Below are 21,053 nucleotides of genomic sequence, written 5' to 3' on the forward strand. Positions count from 1 at the left end.
GAACTCCCCTCCCCCCCATGAGTGACCAGGATGGCCGTATCTCTGCTGGATTTCTTCAAACAGGTCAGTGATGTTTCTCTGCCAGCAGGCATTTGAAGAAAAATAAGGGGCACACTGCTAGGGAGGTTGTGGGTGGGATTTTTGAGGGGATTAAGCGTTTTAAAATGCATTTTAATTGTATTTGTTATGTTTCAATTTTGGTATTCACTTTATTTAAGTTGATCAATGTGTGTGGTTGTTAGATGCCTTGAGTCCCCTCAGGGAGAAAGGCGGGGTGCAAATCAAGTAAGTGTAAATAAATAATTTATGTGTGTCTCGTTTGTTAGAACATGTTATGTAGGCCATATGTTATTTGGGAAGGCATGTTGACATCTCATAATGGAAGTCAAAGCAAGTATTACAAAGACACAAGTTCCATTAGGATTAGTATTTATTCAAATAATGGGATTTGTTCAAAAGGAGTACCCTAAATTGTGTCTAGGAAGGACGTCCAATGGGAGTCAAAGTAGACTTTAAAGCATATGCAAACCTAACCCATCCAATTAATTTTCTCAACTTAAAAAAATATTACCAGAATCTGGCCGGCCATCAGAACTCCGGAATTCTTGCATTCTTTTCTCTAATTTTTGCTGTCTTCGTCGTTTCATTACCACTTCTGGATTGGATATTGTACGAGTGAAACTAGTCTCAGGCATATCTTTGTACACTTCTGCTGCAAGACGAGAATTCTCACTGCCAAAAATAATTTAAAGAATTATCATAAAAATAATTTAAAGAATAATTGTAGCACATTGCCTACTTTTATTTATGAGTGTTTTTTCCAATCAGTTGTTAGATGCTTTTTCAACACTTTTCTCAGAATAAAGTGAATGTTCTCCTACATCACCAGATCAAAGAATCAGATAAACAGATTGAGGAACATTTTACAAGATGCACAATCAGAAGCACTGAGTTTCCTAGAGGAGATAGGGCGGGCTACAAATAAAGTATTATTTTTATTATTTGAAATTATATAATAATACTTCTTTAAAAGGCCATCATTGTCTGAGAACAGCAATAACTTTAATCTTTAAACAACTCACCAAAATATATTTGATTAAAAAAATTAAAACATTTTGGAAAATTAAAACACTATCAAATAGTAATATTTATGAACAGATAAAAAGAGTCTTTGATATCTTTCATAGGAAAGCATAAGATAACTTCTGTTCTAAAGCATAACATAGCTTATGCTCTGCTGACACAACAAATGCTGTCATGGAATTAAGCTGAAGAGAAAAAACAGGGCCAAGCTGTAATTCACAAAGAAAGTAGTCAAAAAGGCATATCACTTCCCCCATTTATACCTTGAAAGACACTCTAGGTGAGCAATAATTTGCAAGATATTCTAGTCTTCTTTTAAAGAAGTCATAAAGCAATCTAAATGACAATTGTAAGATAGTAAAACATGCCTGTTTCTCTTTTTTGACCCTAATTGTAAAGTTTAGTGAAGCAGCAAAATCAAATTTATTTTAAAACATTTGTAACATTCAATAGATTGTAATGTTAGATTATACTACAGATATCTCCACAATTTTATACATAATATACAAGGCTTGGAAGCAGAGAAGCATGGAGAGATCAATTCAAAGAGGGATCACCCAAATACTACCCCTTTTTCAATGCAATACTTCTCCTGGAAATCTGCTGTGGGAGATTGCAAACCTCCCAGGAATGTTGTGGGATTACGAATTTGGGGGGGGGGGGGGATCTTTGATTAGGTATCTTTTAACATGTGTGCAAATATGCAAATTATGTGACAAAAGCACCCATATGAATGAGTTTTATTCAATATAGAGATCAGCTGTTCTCCTATCTGGTTAACTTAGACTTACATATCATCCCCATGAAATGGTCCATCATTGTCTAAAGCTTGCCGCAATGCTTCTTTTTCTCGCCTCTTTTTTTCTTTCTTTTCCTTCTTTGATAGAGTTCGTTTGAAATTCTGGATCACTCCCTCTTTCTCTTGTTTTTCAGGGCCATTGCTTTGAGTCTTCTGAAACAAATCAAAATTATTACTATTTAATGAAACATTAATCCTGTCAGCTACCCACCCCCCTTGTATGAATCTGCCTGGCCCCTGAGATCTTCAGGAGAGGACCTTCTTTCAGTCCCACTGCCATCTCATCCTCAGCTGGTGGGAACGAGAGAGAAGGCCTTCTCAGTGGCTGCCCAACTCTGGAACTTCCTGCCCAGGGAAGCCAGAATGGCCCCTTCCCTGCTGTCCTTCTGGCGGTAGGCTAAAACCTTCTTATTCAGGCTTTTAAAGAAGAGGATTTTAAATAACACGTCAGGGGATGCTATGATTTTTAGCTTTGTATATGTTTTAATGAATTTTAACTGTTAATTTAAATACTGTTATGTTTAATTCTGTTTTAATGTTTGCATATTTGTATATTTTAAAATAATCATATTTTTAATTGTAAGCCGCTTTAAGTCTCCTTCAGGAGAGATAAAGTGGGATATAAATAAACATTATTATTATTATTATTATTATTATTATTATTATTATTATTATTTAAATGAATCTTGACTGAAACATAAGTATTTTTTTAAATGAAGGAAATTAATTTGTACTTTTGATTGACAGCACAGCAAATATTCAATCCATTCCACTAAACAAAATAATCATGTGATTATTTGATGCTATGTGCCTTCAAATAATTTCTGACATGCTGATAACAGCATTTTCTTTGCGGAACTGTTCTGAGAGGATTGTTTGCCCTTGTCTTCTATGACCAAGAGACTATGACTTTCCAGAGGTCACCCATTGGGTTTCCATAGCTGAAGGGAAATTTAACCCTGGTTCCCAATGTACTAGTCCAATACTCAAGCCACTACACTTTGCTGGTTTGCCCATTAATTATATATAATTGCATAATGCTGGTCATCAACTGAAATAAAATATTCATTCATTCATTCATTCATCCATTCATCCATATATAATTGTAAAACATGCTTAGCATTATGTACACATGTTTTAATGAACTCAGTTAAGTGGCAGGTTCTCTCTCATAGTGCTTTCATCTCCTCCAGTAAAACCTGGAAGACAACTTCAGCAAAGTTTTTTTTTAACTACTTTTATAGAATCCTGTCTGTGTCATGGCTTGGCAGCATGTCTGAACCAAGTATCTTGTTTTAAAACAAAGTTATCATTTTATCAAGACCTGCCTGGATTGAGCATAACACCAATATGAGATGCAGTCAACATTAAAGTCCTCTGAACTACTTGGAAGAAGGAAGTGAAGCATGTGACCGTACAACTTTCCCAGGCTCATTCAGGTTTAACAATTGCAACACAAATAGGGTAAAGGCCAAACAATGTTGCACATGCACTGACTTGGGCTTTTAATTTTGTTTTAGTAAACATACTTGTAAAGCATCTTATGCCAATAAAAAAGTGTGGACGATAAAAAAGTGTAGGGACAAGAGAGAGGGCCTTCTTGGTTGTGGCTCCCCAGCTCTGGAGTTCTCTTCCAAGAGAAATCAGACTAGCCCCTACATTGTCTTCATTCCGAAAATATATGGAAACCTGGTTTTTCCAGGTGACCTTCAAATAAGATGAACAATGGATTGAGTCCTCACCTTAACTATCCTAACCCTCTGCACTTTATCACTGGTCCATGTAAATAGTACCCTAATATATTGTACAACTATAACTTAATTTGTCCCCTCAAGACTGAAGTATGAAGTGCCAATTATGTCACCCCGATTACTGACTTTGCTTTTACTAGCAATGTGGTGGTTTTACATTTGTTGATGTATTAATATGTTGTGATTAGTATGCATTTTATAGTATTTGTATTTTATCGTATGTTTGTATCTCATTGTAGAGTGCTTAGGCTTCGTTCCTATGTAAGCCACCCCAAGTCCCCTAGGGGAGAAGGGAGCGGGATATAAAAATATATTATTATTACTACTACTACTACTACTACTACAGTAGAGTCTCGCTTATCCAACGTAAACGAGCCGGCAGAACGTTGGATAAGCCAATATGTTGGATAATAAGGAGAGATTAAGGAAAAGCCTATTAAACATCAAATTAGGTTGATTTTACAAATTAAGCACCAAAACATCATGTTATACAACAAATTTGACAGAAAAAGTAGTTCAATACACAGTAATGCTATGCTAATTACTGTATTTACAAATTTAGCACCAAAATATCACAACGTATTTAAAACATTGACTACAAAAATGCATTGAATAATCCAGAACGTTGGATAAGCGAGTGTTGGATAAATGAGACTCTACTGTACCTGCAAATGATCTTCATGCTAGAAAGGTTATTATGGATATTTAAACTGGCTTACCAAAATATTTAAAAGTTACGTTTACAGTAGGTTACCGCCAGAAGAGCGCTGTTTTAATTGAGATTTAAAAGTCTATTAGTTTTATTTAATTGCATTTTATATTGTTTTATTTTATGCTCTGTTTTTAGGCACTTTTGTGCCGTGTGTAAGCCGCCCCGAGTCCCTTCAGGGAGATGGTGGCAGGATACAAGAGTAAAGTTATACATACTGAAACTAGTTTTTTTTTTACCTTTGGAGGAAGTGCATCATTTTCATTCTTAAGTACAAATCTTCCCTCTCGATCATCTTTGTTCCAATTTAATTGAACAACTAAGGGTTTCTCATCTATGTCCAATCTTCTTTCTTCTTCAAAATACGAAACAGAAATAGGTATAAATAATGGTTACTGATAACTTCATAATATTGCTCTTCTGTAGCAATGGAAAACTACATACATTAGATCATTTTCAGTTTATAGCAGACAAAATTTGTATTACTAACAACAGTGGATCAGCAAGCAAGACAACATTAACATGACAAAGCGTATTCTCACCACTATGCTTTCATTCAAAGCTTTCAGTATTCTCTACACATCTATGCCTTTAATATTTAAAGAACAGAGCCGCCCGAATCTCTGGAATAAAAAAATTGAAAAAGCAGTCTAAAAGTATTGTTTTCCCCCCAAAAAAGTTGTTCAGGCATAATGTCTGCACTTTTAATAGCTGTATAAAATGTGAAAAGGTTCCTGCAAAGTGAGAAAAATGTCTGTGGAGTCCCAATATTAGTCAAAGATTTTTAACCACCATTGCAAGAGATGACATTACTTTAAAACCAATTCTAGAAAGCCACAAGGGGTAATTTGTCTTTTTAGTAATCCATTTGTTAAAAAGTAATCAAATGAGACAAATAAAATATAATACAACTGAAATTAAAAATCAATAATGCCAAATTTAAAGTTTAAACAATATTTAAGGTATAATATCCATATATTTATTTCTCTATATTTTTCCTTCACACTACAGTGGAGTTCCGGTTACCCGACTTAAATGGGCAGGCTGAATGTTGGATAACTGGAACTGTCGGATAATTGGGAGGTCCAGTTTAGAGAAACCCCGATGCATGCTTGCTGCTTAGCAACACGCACCGAGGCTTCTCCAAAGTGCCAGGCGGTTGGCGAAGGGAGAAGGCTCCTCCCCTCACCAAGCGCCTTGTTTAGAGAAACCCTGGGGCATGCTTGCTGCTTAGCAACATGCACCGAGGCTTCTCCAAAGTGCCGGGTGGATGGCAAAGGGAGGAGGCTCCCTCTCTCCAAAGTGCCGGGCTGTCACGACCCAGGCTGCAGAGCACCAATAACCATACACAGAGGCCAGAATCTATCTAATATCTTTATTAAGGAAATAAGTAAAGGCAATAAAAATAAGTGTAGAATATAGTTCAGAAGAAGACCTTTCAGGAAAGGTCAATTATAGTCCAGGAAATCAATGTCCAATATAAAATATTAAGGTCCAAAGTTGTAATCCAGTAACCGAAACACCCACTTTGCCAAGCAAAGTGAGGGGAGATGACAAGGTTCTTAATCCAAGGAACTTGATGTAAGGCTAGGAAGTAAACTTGATTCTTGGAACACAAGGCTTGATACAAGGCAACAAGGAACGAGGAACAGGGACAAGATCCGTGGTAAATACTTGGCAAGGTCCGGGAAGCAAGGCAAGGTCCTGGAAGGCAAGGCTGAGTCCTAGGAAGCAAGGCAAGGTCCGTGAAGCAAAACAAGGCTGGAAACGTGAACGAAGGCTTGGAAACAGGAACGAGGCTTGGAAACGGGAGTAGCGCTGTCCACACACAACCTACTCCAGTAGCTGACGAATTGACTCCGCAAAATTCCTTCAGGGCAAAGAACCTAAATAGGGTCTCGTTTTCCCACCAAAGAACACTTCTCTGGGGAACCAGAACCGAAAGTCAATCTCTGTGTCCAGATGCATGACTCCCTAAAGTTTCTCATGAAAGCAGTCTTAATCAGCTGAATGCCTGGCTGCGATTCTCAGGCTTCTGCGATTAGCCTGTTGAACTCCTTTTTGTTGTTGATAATAATTACGGCGAGAAAATGGGGGAGATTTTGACTCAGGGCTTGTTTGGCAGATTTCTGGAAGACAAACCTCTTGCAGGTGCAAGGGCTCCAAATCAGGCTGGGAAAGTTCCAATTCTGGCTGAAACAGTGGAAAACCCAAGTTTTCCTCTTCATCTGTCACAACAGCGCTAGGAACGGGACTACATGGCCCATGAGTCATCACACCAAGGAGCCTGTTTAGAGAAGCCCCAGTGCATGCTTGCTCCTTAGCAACATGCACTGAGGCTTCTCTAAAGTACCGGGCACTGGGTGCTTGCCAGGAGGGAAAATCTGCACCAGCCACGCATTGTCCCACCAGCAAGCACTGTGGACCACGCAGTCTGGCCTGGCACCTCGGATAACACCGAGCGTTGGATAACCGGAGGTCAGATAACCGGAACTGTACTGTATATAGTATGCGGACTTTTTTGTAAGGCTATTTGCAGCAGTTCTTCCCAACCCTTTTCCTCTGGAGAAAACATTTCAGGCCTCAAAGAAGCTCTACATAAAAGCTATAAAAATCTCCCAAAAAGATGTAGAGATTTTTTAAATTACAACCTCTCACAACCCCTAGTGACCTCCTGCAGTGCCCTTAGGTTCCAGGGAGTCCTGGTTGAGAAATCCTGGTGTACAATATCTCACATCATTGCAATTACTGGTCCTGGGTTCTTTGTTTCAATTCATTTTGACAAGGGATGCTTGATATATACTTGGCACGGGGGGGGGGGGGGGGGGCTAGAGAAAAGTAATTTTCTTTTCTTTTATTAAAGTTGATGGTTTCTGTTTTCATTATGTTTTTATAACCTCCTGTTTAAAAACTGGCAAAATGATATTCCTTATATTGTACGTTTTAACATGTGTATTTGTGGTGTTTTTGCTGTGCTTATGTGTTTCAATTGTTCTGTGACCCACCTCGAGCCATGAGGAGAGGCGGGTAAGAAATAAATCATCATCATCATCACCATCATCATCATCATCGGCTGAGTATCCCTGATCCAAAAATCCAGAATACTCAAAAATCCAATTCTACAAATTGATGGATAAATAGTAACATCTTTGTTTTCTAATAGTTCCATGTACACAAAGAATGTTTCATGCACAAATTATTTTAAAATTATTGTGTCTAACATCTGTACAATAAGGTATATAGGAAACATAACTGGTTTTAGTGTTCAGAACTGGATCCCATTTCCATGGTATCTTGTTAATATATATGCAAATATTTCAGGAAAAAAATAAAACCACTATGACCAATGTCATATATGTTACGAGCCCCTGGTACATTGGTGAAAAAATTCAGCCTTCCATATTACATATATAGTTTAAGAAGCACCACCTTATTATTAAATATCTTGTAGCTCTCCTTATGACAAAAAAATCAAAATGTAAATACAATTGGTATTTATTATTTAAAAAACCTATACTTTTAATATATCAAAATGATAATTTTATGCTAAATCAATTGATGTATAATGCATTTGTATTCCTAAAGTACAAAATGACGAAGAGCTTCCCAGCTCAGGCAGTTCTGAAGCTGCACATTTCCTTGGGGAGGGAGGACGGCTTGCTGACAGAGCAAGCCTTTCAAGAAGTGCCCATGCCCTTTCCACAGCTTCACCGTGAAAGAGGCACACAGGGCAAGACAGCATCACATGGGATTTCCCAAGGCAAAGAGGTGGCTTCAGTCTTCTCGTCTGTTCAGTATGCAGATTCAATTATACCTAAATAGGGGTTTCAAATTTGCCCAACCCCCTAAATCCTGTCAAGGTTGGCAATTACAGTTACACGTGGCATAGGAGAGGAAGTCTGGTGGGATTCAAAATAAAAATGAAAACTCACAGATTTCCATATCTGTGGCCTGGAGTCAAACAATTTACTGCTCCATATTAGATTTGCCTTGAAAATGTTGTGGCTGGGAAAAGCAACTAAGCTGGAAGAAGACTATGTCCAAGATCCTGCTTCAGGAAATAGCTCCCATTTGTGCAAGTAACAGAGACCTCAAAGAAGAATCTAACTTTCTGGCAGATCCTTAGATCCACTGAGATGCCTGTTGCAGCATATCCAGAGATCTCATTGTCTCACTCTTTGACAACATGTTTTTTTTTAATTAGGATGTCCTATAGAAAAGGTGAGGCTGGAGGGACCTTTGATCGCTGAGTGCATAACAACTGGAAAAGTGAAATGTAATGTCATAAGGCAGACATTTGACAATGTATTACTGAACAATATGTTTCCTCATGCCTAACTAGTTCATGCCAGTTCCGTAAAGTTTCCTCTGCAGCAGGATGAGGCCAGAGAAGCATGGGCTTTGACAATAGAATCTTTATATTAATCAATTGTTTGAATAAGCTTACATTCACCAATCTGTATTCTTTAGGAACTGCTTTAGTGAATTCCTAGATGGAGCTACAACAGAAGGCAAGGAAAAGGAAAACAAGAAAGAAAAGAGGATAAAATGAAAGCAGATGAATAGGGAGAATGCAGAAAGCGGATGCCAAGGAAAAAAATTAGGAACAGAAAAGAAAGGTGTGGTAAAAAAAGTTGAAAAGTAGACCAAGGCAAAGTTTTTTAAATGAAGAAATTCTCCAAAAGATGAAAGTGGGAGAAGGGAGAGAGTGTCCAGAATGGAAATCCTCTGCAAAGCCCATCTCTTCAAAAACATACAAAAAAAAAGATGATACCAATTCTTATGAAATGCCATAGAGAAAATCTGGAAAACCCAGCAAAATACACACCTTACTTATATATTAGAATTGTTTCAGTGCCCCCAATTTACAACTTCAGTACCACATTCAAGCCTGAACTTGTGTTTCTAGAAAATGAAGCAGTGAATGTTTATCCTGAATAGCCATTCTTGGATTATTAGGAGAACAATCCATAGTCATATTGGTTCTGAATTGCTCTGCACTCCAGAAGAGGTGAATATCTTGAACAAATTAAAAGAAATCCACCAACTGTATTTTAGAAGAGAAATATTTCAGAACAGTTGGATAAAATATTTTAAAATAACTTACATTAGCTATATAATTTCAATATATATTTCAGGATACATAAATATTTGGGTATTTCAACTAGGAAAACAAGAGTATAGCAAGCAGATACTTTTTAAAAGAATCATGTATCATACCTGTTCAATATACTATGTGCAATCTACTGTTATATGAATGGTTAATTAATTTATATGCATATGTATATTTCTGAGTTCTCAGTGCAAATATGTGTTCTGCTTCTACAAGATAATGTTGAGGTCCACATCATATTTTTAAACTCAAATATGTCCTTCCTTTGCATTTACCACAAGGCTGATAACTGATAATTCTAATTTCAACTTTCATTTTATTTCTCTCTAGTTTGGCAACAGGCAGAAAGGGAATAAAAATGGTCCACAGAACTGGATAAATATATCCTACTGTATTTGCTATGTGCTATTTTTAAAGCTATATACAATGCATTCTATTTCCTAATTATGAAATAATAGTTTTATATCTATCTGTAATGTGTTTCCCAAATGTTTCTGCTTAATCCACAGAAAGCCACCACCAGAGACTTAAATAGAAATTCACAGCCTTCACAGTGAGTTTCTATGTATCTCTTCCCTTTCTTAATAGTACAGTAGAGTTCCGGTTATCCAAGATAAAGAGGCAGGCCCAATCTCGGATAACCAGAACTGCTCGGATAATAGGGAGGCCCTATTATTCCTCCCAGCAATCCGGTTTAGGGAAGCACCCCACGATCGCTGCTGCCTAACAACGCTTGCGGGGTGTTTCCTAAGGGGCGAGGGCTCGCCGATAGCAATCACGGGGTGCTTCCTCCTCCCTCTCCCTCCCCTTCTCTTGAACTCAAGAGAAGGAGAGGGAAGGGGCGCCCCCGGCGGCGCCTAGAATAATATGGAGTTTTGGTTAACCGGAAGTCGGTTAACCGCAACTCTGTATCTGGAAATTAACATTCAAAAATCCATTTGTTATTTTAAAAAGCTCTCTCCCCTGCAGTGTTTTGTATACATTTGTTTTATATTATCTTTGACATAACCATCAGCTTTTACAGACATGTTTGTTATTTAACCATTATCTTGCTCAAAAGTAGGTCTCTTATTAAATTCACTGCTCTGAAGTTTACACAATATTAGTTTGTGAAGTTCTCTTTTTGTTATAACTTCCCTATTCATTCCAATTAGTGTGGCTAATTTTACTTCTAGTTACTATTAATTGTATTAGGTTGATTTGTTTACTTCTGATTGCCATGTTTGTTGAGAAAAAACAAGAGTTGACCCACTGTGGATGATAACAACTCTTGTGTTCATGGAATCAGTAAACAGTCACATAATTACCAAACTGGAAAAGACACAAAGACCATCTAGTCCATTCAAAGCATTATGGTGGAAAATAAGTATTTGGTCAATAACAAATGTTCATTTCAATATATCCTTTATTGGCAATGACAGAAGTCAAATGTTTTCTGTAAGTCCTCACAAGGTTGGCACGCACTCCTGCTGGTCTGTTGGCCCATTCCCCCATGCAGATGTCCTCGAGAGCAGTGAAGTTTTGGGGCTGTCGCTGGGCAGCACAGACTTTCAACTCCCTCCAAAGGTTTTCTATAGGGTTGAGATCTGGAGACTGGCTAGGCCACTTCTGGACCTTGAAATACTTTTTACGAAGCCACTCCTTCGTTGCCCTGGTGGTGTGCTTGGGATCATTGTCATGTTGAAAGACCCAGCCACGTTTCATCTTCAGTACCCTTGCTGATGGAAGGAGGTTTGCACTCAAAATCTCACGATACATGGCCCCATTCATTCTTTCATGCATATGGATCAGTCACCCTGGTCCCTTTGCAGAGAAACAGCCCAAAGCATGATGTTGTCGCCCCCTTGCTTCACAGTAGGTATAGTGTTAGAATCATAGAATCATAGAATAGTAGAGTTGGAAGAGACCTCATGGGCCATCCAGTCCAACCCCCTGCCAAGAAGCAGTAAATCGCCTCCAAAGCACCCCCGACAGATGGCCATCCAGCCTCTACTTAAAAGCCTCCAAAGAAGGAGCCTCCACCACAGTCCAGGGGAGAGAGTTCCACTGCCGAACAGCTCTCACAGTGAGGAAGTTCTTCCTAATGTTCAGGTGGAATCTCCTTTCCTGTAGTTTGAAGCCATTGTTCCGCGTCCTAGTCTGCAGGGAAGCAGAAAACAAGCTTGCTCCCTCCTCCCTATGACTTCCCTTTACGTATTTGTACATGGCTATCATGTCTCCTCTCAGCCTTCTCTTCTGCAGGCTAAACATGCCTAGTTCTTTAAGCTGCTCCTCATAGGGCTTGTTCTCCAGACCCTTGATCATTTTAGCTGCCCTCCTCTGGACGCTTTTTGGATGCAACTCTGTTCTTTTGATGCAACTCTGCATTCTTTCTCCTCCAAACACAACAAGTTGTGTTTCTGCCAAACAGTTCTACTTTGGCTTCATCTGACCATATGACATTTTACCAATACTCTTCTGGATCATCCAAATGCTCTCTAGCAAACTTCAGTCGGGCCCAGACATGTACTGGCTTAAGCAGGGGGACACGTCTGGCACCGCAGGATCTGAGTCCCTGGCGGCGTAGTGTGTTACTGATGGTAGCCTTTGTGACATTGGTCCCAGCTCTCTGCAAGACATTCACTAGGTTCCCTCGGATAGTTCTGTGATTTTTGCTCACTGTTCTTGTGATCATTTTGACCCCAGAGAGTGAGATCTTGCATGGAGCCTCAGATCGAGGGAGATTCTCAGTGGTCTTGTATCTGTTCCATTTGCTAATTATTGCTCTCACCGTTGATTTTTTCACACCAAGCTGCTTGCCTATTACAGATTCAGTCTTCCCAATCTGGTACAGGACTACAATTTTGTTTCTGGTGTCCTTGGACAGCTCTTTGGTCTACACCATAGTGGAGTTTGGAGTATGACTGCTTGAAGTTGCAGACAGGTGTCTTTTATACTGATAACAAGTTCAAATAGGTACCATTACTACAGGTAATGACTGGAGAACAGAGGAGCCTCTTCAAGAAGAAGTTACAGGTTTGTGAGACCCAGAAATCTTGCTTGCTTGTTGTGACCAAATACTTATTTTCCACCATAATTTGCAAATAAATTCTTGAAAAATCAGACAATGTGATTTTCTGGATGTGTTTTCTCATGTTGTCTCACATAGTTGAGGTCTACCTATGATGTCAATTTCAGGCCTCTCTCATCTTTTTAAGTGGGAGACCTTGTACAATTGGTATCTGACTAAATACTTTTTTCCCCACTGTATGTCTTTTGATTTATCTGTATTTTTGTCTTTCTTTGCCTTTTTAGCTATTTCTGTCCACTTATTCACTTACTTATTATATTACTGATATCCTGAATATTTTTCCAAAATCTTTATGTTTCTATTCAACTTTTGTTTTTCAACAGTATTTTTAATGCTGACCTCTCTGAGTTGCTTTCAATTGAGGTTATATTTTTCAAGTTTTTTTTTACCAATCCTACATCAGGGACTTGTTTCTCTACAAAGTTTTAGGAAGCTAGCATGCCTAAGCTTCTTTCATTTTATAACATTGTTATAAATATGAAATATTTTCTTATCCACTCCTAAATGTGTGTGAATAAAAACATTAAGAAATTAGAATAGAAGTGAAATAATAGTTAGTGATATATAACATCACAAGGTTTCAGATAGGACTGCGTTATTTTCAATGCTCTGTTTTATCTCTTCTAAACAAATTTCAAATTTCATCTGGGGGGGGGGGGGTGTTGAGCGGAGGGAAGACTTTCAACAAGTCCTTATTTGCTCCTATATTTGACATAAAACTTACTGTGGAGAGACATAAAGCTTACTTTATGGCTGAGTTGAGCACAGCCAGACGCCGGAGGTGAAAAGATGGAAGCCTTGCCTCTGTTATGTACTGTTTGTTTTTGTCAATTGTATAACGGCATTGAATGTTTGCCATATATATACTCTGAGTCCCCGCAGGGGAGATAGAGCGGAATATAAAGTATATTTATTATATTACTGTGAAGAGACCCTCCCAGAAAGTGCCAGGCCTAAGCTATAGCAGTAGTGGTGTCCTGAAGAGTTCTAGAAATAAACTGAAGCTTAAAGAAAGCTGCTAGACCATGTTTTTTCACCCCAACTTCCATCAGAATATTAGCAGCATGTTCCAAGTCAGATAAAACTTCTAGTTAATTTTCTAGGGAAAGGCTATTAATTACTACATTACAGAACATAAATAAATTAATGCTTGGGTTGATGGATACCAATAACTAAGCTTACAGCAGCAACATGGGCAGATTTCCCTAAAAATGTCTCATCAGATAAAATCTTCAAGATGTTCTCTATTGAAGGTAGTGGTTGGAGATTTTCTCCCTAAACAATATTACACTTTTACATCATGAATCTTGATGTTCTTACTTTGTAAATTCGTTACAATTTTTTCAAGGTGTGAATTTATAATACAATGTCTCTGTGGATCAAGAAACCTTTTTTAAAATAAGGCAACTCTCACAGCTGAGTACCACCATATAATCACATGAATCAGTTCTCTCTTGCTTAAAGAAAAAGTCCTAAAGAGGATACACTAACCTCCGCTGACATGAACTTCATAAAGTGAGTATTTAGGGGATGATAGCATTCGCATATCTGGCCGGAATTTCTCCGCAAGTGTTTCGATCACATCTTGAGTTGTGGCCGTGCTAGACACTCGGATACACTTCGTTGCAAAATTTCCAGCTGCTCTGTCTTGAAAATAAAATCTCATAACTCCATGGAATTCCAGGTCCTATAATGAAATAAAAGTAAATGAGTGAAAGTCTGTCCATTTTTTTCACACAGGTTTGTATTTACACTCTTATCAGCAGTTTGTCCCATCAACACACCAGGTTCTTTTCAAATATTCAACTAACACTAGCAGCATCTCATATAAACCAAGATACAGTGGAACCTGGACTTACGAGTGTCTCAAGTTGCGGGTTGTTAATGTTATGAGTCGTCAGTCTGGGTTTTTTTTTATTCGACATGCGAGCCATATCCGAGTTATGAAACCCTTCCAAGATGGCGGCCACGCCGGGAGACTGAGGCAAAGAGAGAATGGCCAGAGCATCGACTGCTCCATCTGCCCTCCGAGGGACTCCGCCATTGCTTGGGCCATGCAAGGCCAGCGAGGGAGCTTTAGGGGTACCTCCACAGTGGTGAGAAGAGCTGGAGACGACCCCAAAGGCAGGCCAAGCTCACAAGGAGGGAAGAGAGAAAGAGGCCTTTGTGTGTGTGGCTGGATGCTTCCTTTCTTTCCATCTCTGTCTCTGAAGGATGAACAGCAGTGAGGAATCCAAGAGAGAGTTGCTCAGAGAGAGAAGTAGGAAGGGCTGGCTGAAGCCCCTGAATCTTGCGGGGCCTTGGCAAATAGGTTTAATTTGTTCTGTGACTCAGCTTTGCAAAGGATTAATAGCATTTCAATGCATCTCAATGGAGAAATCTGCTATGACATAAAAGTAAATTGAGTTATCAATTTGGTCACAGAATGAATTAAACTCGTATGTCAATGTATCACTGTACCAACAAGCCTTTTGGTAACAGGCAGACATCTTTCATTTCCCCACTCTCCACAAGCAAGCAAGCAAATCAAAATGTGTTTGATCAAATATAGTTTGGAATTTTATCACAACTACAAATTTAAAGGAACCTTCTTGAGGAAATGTATACTTGGTCTATTTAATACAGTTAATTCTGTACTGTATTCCATTTTTATGGTACCCATTCCTTCAAACATTTGTAAAATGAACCTCCATGTTAATATAAGACATAGCTTACGGTTTCAGAACTGCTAGACTAGAACTTTCAGCCATGCAACAATCTGAGAAAGATTTAAACAACAGTGAAATTGCTACACAGAATGACACTATTCACTATAATTTCCAAGACCGAGATTATTTTTGCTTAATATCTTGTGGAACACTGTATATGAAGAAAGAAGAAAAAGCCTCCTAAGAAATATTTACAGTAAATAAACTGATAAATTTATTTATTCTGAGTTTTACTGCTGATACAAATAGATGAAACTAGCTCTCTGACTTCAGAAAAATTGCTGAAACACTGTAAAATTTCAAATTGTCTAAGGCAGAGCTTTCCAAACTCTGTGCCGCCTGTAGTCCCTAGGTATGTCACATGAAAAGTGCTCCCCCCCCCCCCCACACACACACACGGACAAAGTGGTGCTGTTCAGCTATAGGTACTTTTATCATTTCTACAGCTTGTTGATTGAATTGCAGTAATTCCCAATAAAATGGATAAGAGGAAACAGCACAATAATCAACTGTAGTACATAAGCGTAAAGGAAAAAATTCCAAAACTCACTTATGCAGTGTAGTGATACCTTAAGAGGTTAAATTGTTCCTTGGCTGAGTTCTTAACTTAAATCACTCTTATCTCAAAGCAAATGTTTGCACTGAAATGTTATTAATCCGTTCCGCCCCCCGAAAAACCCAATTTTTGTTATGTGTTTTTAAATAAGAGAATGTACTTTATAAATAACAAAAAATGTATAAAATAATAACAAAAAGAATGTAAACAAATAAACTTACTTGGTTCTATCCAACCACTGTAGCAAGGAAGCACATTTGAGGCAACAAATGGCCAGTGTAACAGCATGGCAAAACCTGTACTTTCACATGCAACAATAAATCAAGCTAGGGCCGAGCAATGGCTTGCAACTAAGAAAAAAAACTTGTAAGTAGGGAAGCTCATAAGTCGAGGTTCCACTGCATATGAAACTTATACATATTATACACTATTTAGTGTATACATTATATACAGACAGTCCCCATACTATGAACAAGATAGGTTTTGTAGGTTTGTTCTTAAGCTGAATTTGTATGCAAATCAGAACAGGTATATTTCTTAAGTGTAACTCTAGCCCAAAAAATGTTTTTAGCTTTGGATAGCATAGGGAAGGATTAACACCCTTGCGGTGTTTGTTGTACTGTCTATGCCCCTGCTTGGAAGATTTCACTTCACATTCTGCCCCTATGATCACTGGATTTCGGAAAATTTAGCCTGTTGTTAGGATCGATGATAAAGCTTCAGTGGAAACTCCTTTTCCCCATAATAACTATTTCATGAGTCAGGCCTGTAGCCAGGATTTTGTTTTGGGAGGGGCTGGGATTTTGGTTCGGGGGGGAGGGGGGGAGCTGAGTCTGAGTGGGAGAGGGTCTACCCTAGCAAACCGTTTGTATCGTTATCCCAATACCCCCATGCATATGGGATATATTGAGCATGGTGATCAAATCATGATATGAATAAACATAACAGTTTAAATAATAAATGTAAGGCCTTCTCGCAGACCAACCCCCCCCCCCCCCCCGGCTACATGCCTGTCATGAGTGAATTTCCCTTCCTGGAATTGGATTTCTATCACTTCCTGTTGTCTCACTCCCATTCTTAACTAGGAGGGGGTTGGTTTAACCTCCAGTTTGCCAATAAAACTTAATTACCATGTCACAAAAAGATGTATGTCTAAAAATCCTGTCACCAACATGAAAATTCTGGAAAGCTCTGTTCTAAGGTTTACACTAGTGGTTCTTCACCTGAGGTCCCCAGATGTTTTTGGCCTACAACTCCCAGAAATCCCAGCCAGTTTACCAGCAGTTAGGATTTCTGGGAGTTGAAGGCTAAAAACATCTGGGGACCTCAAGTTGAGAACCACTGGTTGACATAGCTCCCAAATGAATAGCCGTTTGTTAAATCTTAAGCTCTTCACTTTGGTGAATACAAAAGAAGCACATCAAATTGTAGAAGTCACACATTTGATAGTACAGTCAGTCTTCTACATTCTCTGGAGCTAGAGGGACAGGACCCTTGTAAAGACAGAAAAAACTCAATTTTTTTTTTTAAAAAAAGTAGTTTTTGACTCAAGAGAACACCTCTTGAGGAATTTCTACATCCACCAGTGCAATTCTATGGTTGACTTTTACCAAACATTGACCATATAATCATATTGGAAGACCTGCAAATGCTTAGAGAACTCTTCTCTCTCGGAATTGCTAGGTCCTCCGAAGCAATTTTATGGCAGAAATGGACTATGCTAGAGGAAATAAAGATTCCTTGAGGAAACATATTAATGCAATTCACAAGTAATCAAGGGAAAGCTGCAAATGTAGAGGGCTGATTATACACTTATTAGAAAGAAAGCATTCTGCTTAATTTGTTGACTAGTTGTTAAGCTGTGGTACATCACAGTGGAAGAGATAACTCTAAATTTAAGCTTCGATAACATGGAAGACGAAGGTAAGGTGTGCAGAGAATCTGCATATGTATTCTTATATTCCTCCTTATCTTTCCACTGAATGGAGAAATGAAAGAGAATTTAGGGGTGTGCAAAACGGCACAGAATTCTGTTGTTTTCAGGCCCCTCCCCTGTTCTATTTTCTGGAAGATTCTTCTCAAAACAGAAACTGAACTCAGGGTTCCACATTACTAATCCGAATGGCCCCCCTCCCAATTTCCTGGAATTTTCTTGAAAAAAGAACAGGGGGGAGGGCTGAAATTCAAAATGAAAACAGAACAAAAACAGAAAGGACTTGCACACCTAGAATCTATCCAACCCCGCCCCCTCCAAATGTTTGGGGTGAGGAAACAAGGGCAATAGACATCTGAATTCTGCTGGAGATCTATTCATCTATTTCACATTTTTCTAGTCAGAGAAGGACAAATGTAACAAAAACGGAAACAATACTGATTTTTTTATCTTGCATGAGGTAGTTGAATGACAAATCACTACTCCACGTTTTCTAGGGAAAAATGGGACAAGTGAAGTAGAGTAGAATCAAAGCATTTTACTCTTCTTTTGCCCAATTCTCTTTTTTCCTCTTCCATACATTACAACAGGGGTAAGGAAAGAATAAATTTTTCTTAATAGTCTAACTTTGAAAAAGCTCATCTGCAAGACAACTGAAGTTTTGCCAGGATTTGAGGTACAGTATACATCTATATATATAAAAGAGTAATGGAATCACTTCCTCAGACAAAACAACAAAACTACATGCCCCACAATCTCAAAATTTGGCAGCACAACCCCTCATCCACGCCTCTAGGTTCATACAACAAAACTACACATCACGAACCTCCACAAGGCCTAAAAAAACCAAAAAACCAGAACGCTCCATGTGCGCCTGTGCCAAACGCCGTCCCGCACGCGGACAGAACAACCCCCACCCCTCTCCTCAATGTGATGGAAACAGAGTGAGGAGGGAGGAAGGGAGGGGCCTGGCCCATGTCGCCCCATGAAACAGGCACACCAACGCCACGGAGGTACGGAGGGGGGGACCAGAAGGAGGAGGAATTCTAGACAGGAAACAATCAGGCTCAGCTAACATCTCCCAACAAAGGATTCCCTCAACCAGGAAACAGCCAGGCCTCAAACCTGCAAGGCCATTCAAGGAGGGGGAGGTAGGAAGAGTTCTCCCTCAATTACTTTCAGTTTCTCCTCCTCTTTCCCTCAATTTACCCCTCAATTATAATAAAAACAATCACAACAACAGCAAGAATTAGCCAGGCACTGAAGCTGCAAAGCCATTCAGTGCTAATCAAGCTTGCCAATGGCAACATTCACACTTGGCCTCCAAACAGACAATACAGTAGAGTCTCACTTAGCCAAGCTTCACTTATCCAAGGCAGTCTACCATTTAGTAGTCAATGTTTTTGAACTAAATGTTGCAATGTTTGGGGGCTAAATTCATAAAAACAGTAATTAATACATAACATTACTGTATATCATATGTAATAATTACTGTGGTCTAATAAGAAAACAGAACAATAGAATCTCTAAAATCAGGACACAAAATACAAAACAACACTCAGAAGACAGAGGAATTCCAGACAGGGGAATTCTAGACAGGAAACAATCAGGCTCAGCTAACACCTCCCAACAAAGGATTCCCTCAACCAGGAAACAGCCAGGCCTCAAACCTGCAAGGCCATTCAATGCAAATCAAGGTAACTAATTGCAACATTCATACTTACTGCACTCAGACTATTCATTGCTATTTGACCTGCCCAACCAACAATTCCACAAAGTAGAAAGCGGCTAGGATTCAAAGCACCAAGACTATTCACTCCTCTTCAACCTGTCCAACCAAGATTTCCCCTAGATAAAAAAAACCTCACGTTTGGAAGCCATCAGGCCACTCCTTTCCATTCAACCAGCCCAAACAAGGAGGCCCTTATATAGAAAGCGCCCAGGCTTAGAAGTAATGAGGCTATTCAGTGCAATTCCAATTGGCCACAGCAACGCATGGCAAAGCACAGCTAGTCTATTTACTATAAATGCAGCATTGGCATATGTTTACAATGGAGACCTTTTCTCACCATTCTCCATGTCTAATTCCCACAGCCAGAGTAGAGTGTTGAGGAAGATGGAGTCTATACATATCTTCAATAGCTCTGTGCAATCAAAAGCATAAAAGTATGGGTTTCAACTGAGGTTTTCACCAGCTCCCTGGTTTATGGATTATATGTAATATATTGAAGTGTAAGCTAACATTTTGAAGAGGTTCAGTTACATTTATTCAGTGATACATTTGAGTATAGGAACAACTAACTATAGACTGAACACATAATTCAAAGCATTGCAAGGTGACAGATCTTCAGCAACTGTTTTAAGTTTGTTGCAACAACAACAACAACAACAAGAATATGTATCCCACAAAAGACTGAAAAAGTGTGTTTTTTTTCTACTGGGTTATAGAAAATAAATGTGTATAATGTAAACCTGATGATATTTCACACTAACTTATTACCTAATATCAATTTGAAGATCTTTTCTGAAGCCAAAATAATACGTCCATGAGAATCATAACCTTTTATTCTGAACAATAATAAACATACTGCAGACCTTCTTTTCACCCACTGGTAATGCTAGAAGAAACCATAAGAAAGACTGAATAATTTATTTATTTATTTATTTACAACATTTATATCCCGCCCTTCTCACCCGAAGGGACTCAGGGCGGCGTACAAATTGGCAGCAATTCAATGCCTGCACATAATTAAAACAACAATGAAAATCCAATAAAACAATTAAAACAATAGAAAAATATAAAACATATGATTAAAATCCATTCCTCCAAAATCCTCGTGCTGTAGCCGTAAATCAGTCCAGGGTCGTCTTTTATCATTTAATCTTTGAAAGCCTGGGCACATAGCCATGTTTTCAGGGCTTTTCTAAAACTCAGAAGGGTTGGGGCGTGCTGTATTTCTCTGGGGAGGGTGTTCCACAGCCGGGGAGCCACCACCGAGAAGGCCCTGTCCCTCGTCCCCACCAGCCGTGCCTGTGAGGCAGGCGGGACCGAGAGCAGGGCCTCTCCAGATGACCTTAGGGATCTTCCTGGCTCATAGGAGGAGATACATTCGGACAAGTAGATTGGGCCAGAACCGTTTAGGGCTTTATAGGTCAAGACCAGCACTTTGAATTGGGCTCGGTAGCATATCGGCAGCCAGTGGAGCTGGCTTAACAAGGGGGTGGTATGCTCCCTGTAAGCTGCCCCAGTTATTAATCTGGCTGCCGCCCGTTGTACTAGTTGGGAGTTTCCGGGCCGTCTTCAAAGGCAACCCCACTTAGAGAGCGTTGC

The 21,053-nt window shown here is 39.1% G+C and overlaps 1 protein-coding gene across 26 annotated transcripts in view; it reads right to left on the minus strand.

Moving 5' to 3' along the window:
- Nucleotides 1-21,053, minus strand: part of afdn (afadin, adherens junction formation factor) — a 108,865-nt gene that overhangs the window by 65,295 nt on the left and 22,517 nt on the right. For 15 of the 26 annotated variants that reach the window (XM_062976076.1, XM_062976103.1, XM_062976085.1 and 12 more), the window contains 4 exons: nucleotides 14,017-14,212; nucleotides 4,582-4,697; nucleotides 1,875-2,035; nucleotides 572-732 (listed from right to left, as the gene is read on the minus strand). In XM_062976076.1, coding sequence (XP_062832146.1) covers nucleotides 572-732; nucleotides 1,875-2,035; nucleotides 4,582-4,697; nucleotides 14,017-14,212 — 634 coding nt within the window. The remainder of the gene's footprint in view (nucleotides 1-571; nucleotides 733-1,874; nucleotides 2,036-4,581; nucleotides 4,698-14,016; nucleotides 14,213-21,053) is intronic. The other 11 variants (XM_062976073.1, XM_062976086.1, XM_062976162.1 and 8 more) reach the window with 3 other exon arrangements.

This window comes from Anolis carolinensis, chromosome 1 (assembly GCF_035594765.1).
Source record: "Anolis carolinensis isolate JA03-04 chromosome 1, rAnoCar3.1.pri, whole genome shotgun sequence".
Lineage (NCBI taxonomy): Eukaryota > Metazoa > Chordata > Lepidosauria > Squamata > Dactyloidae > Anolis > Anolis carolinensis.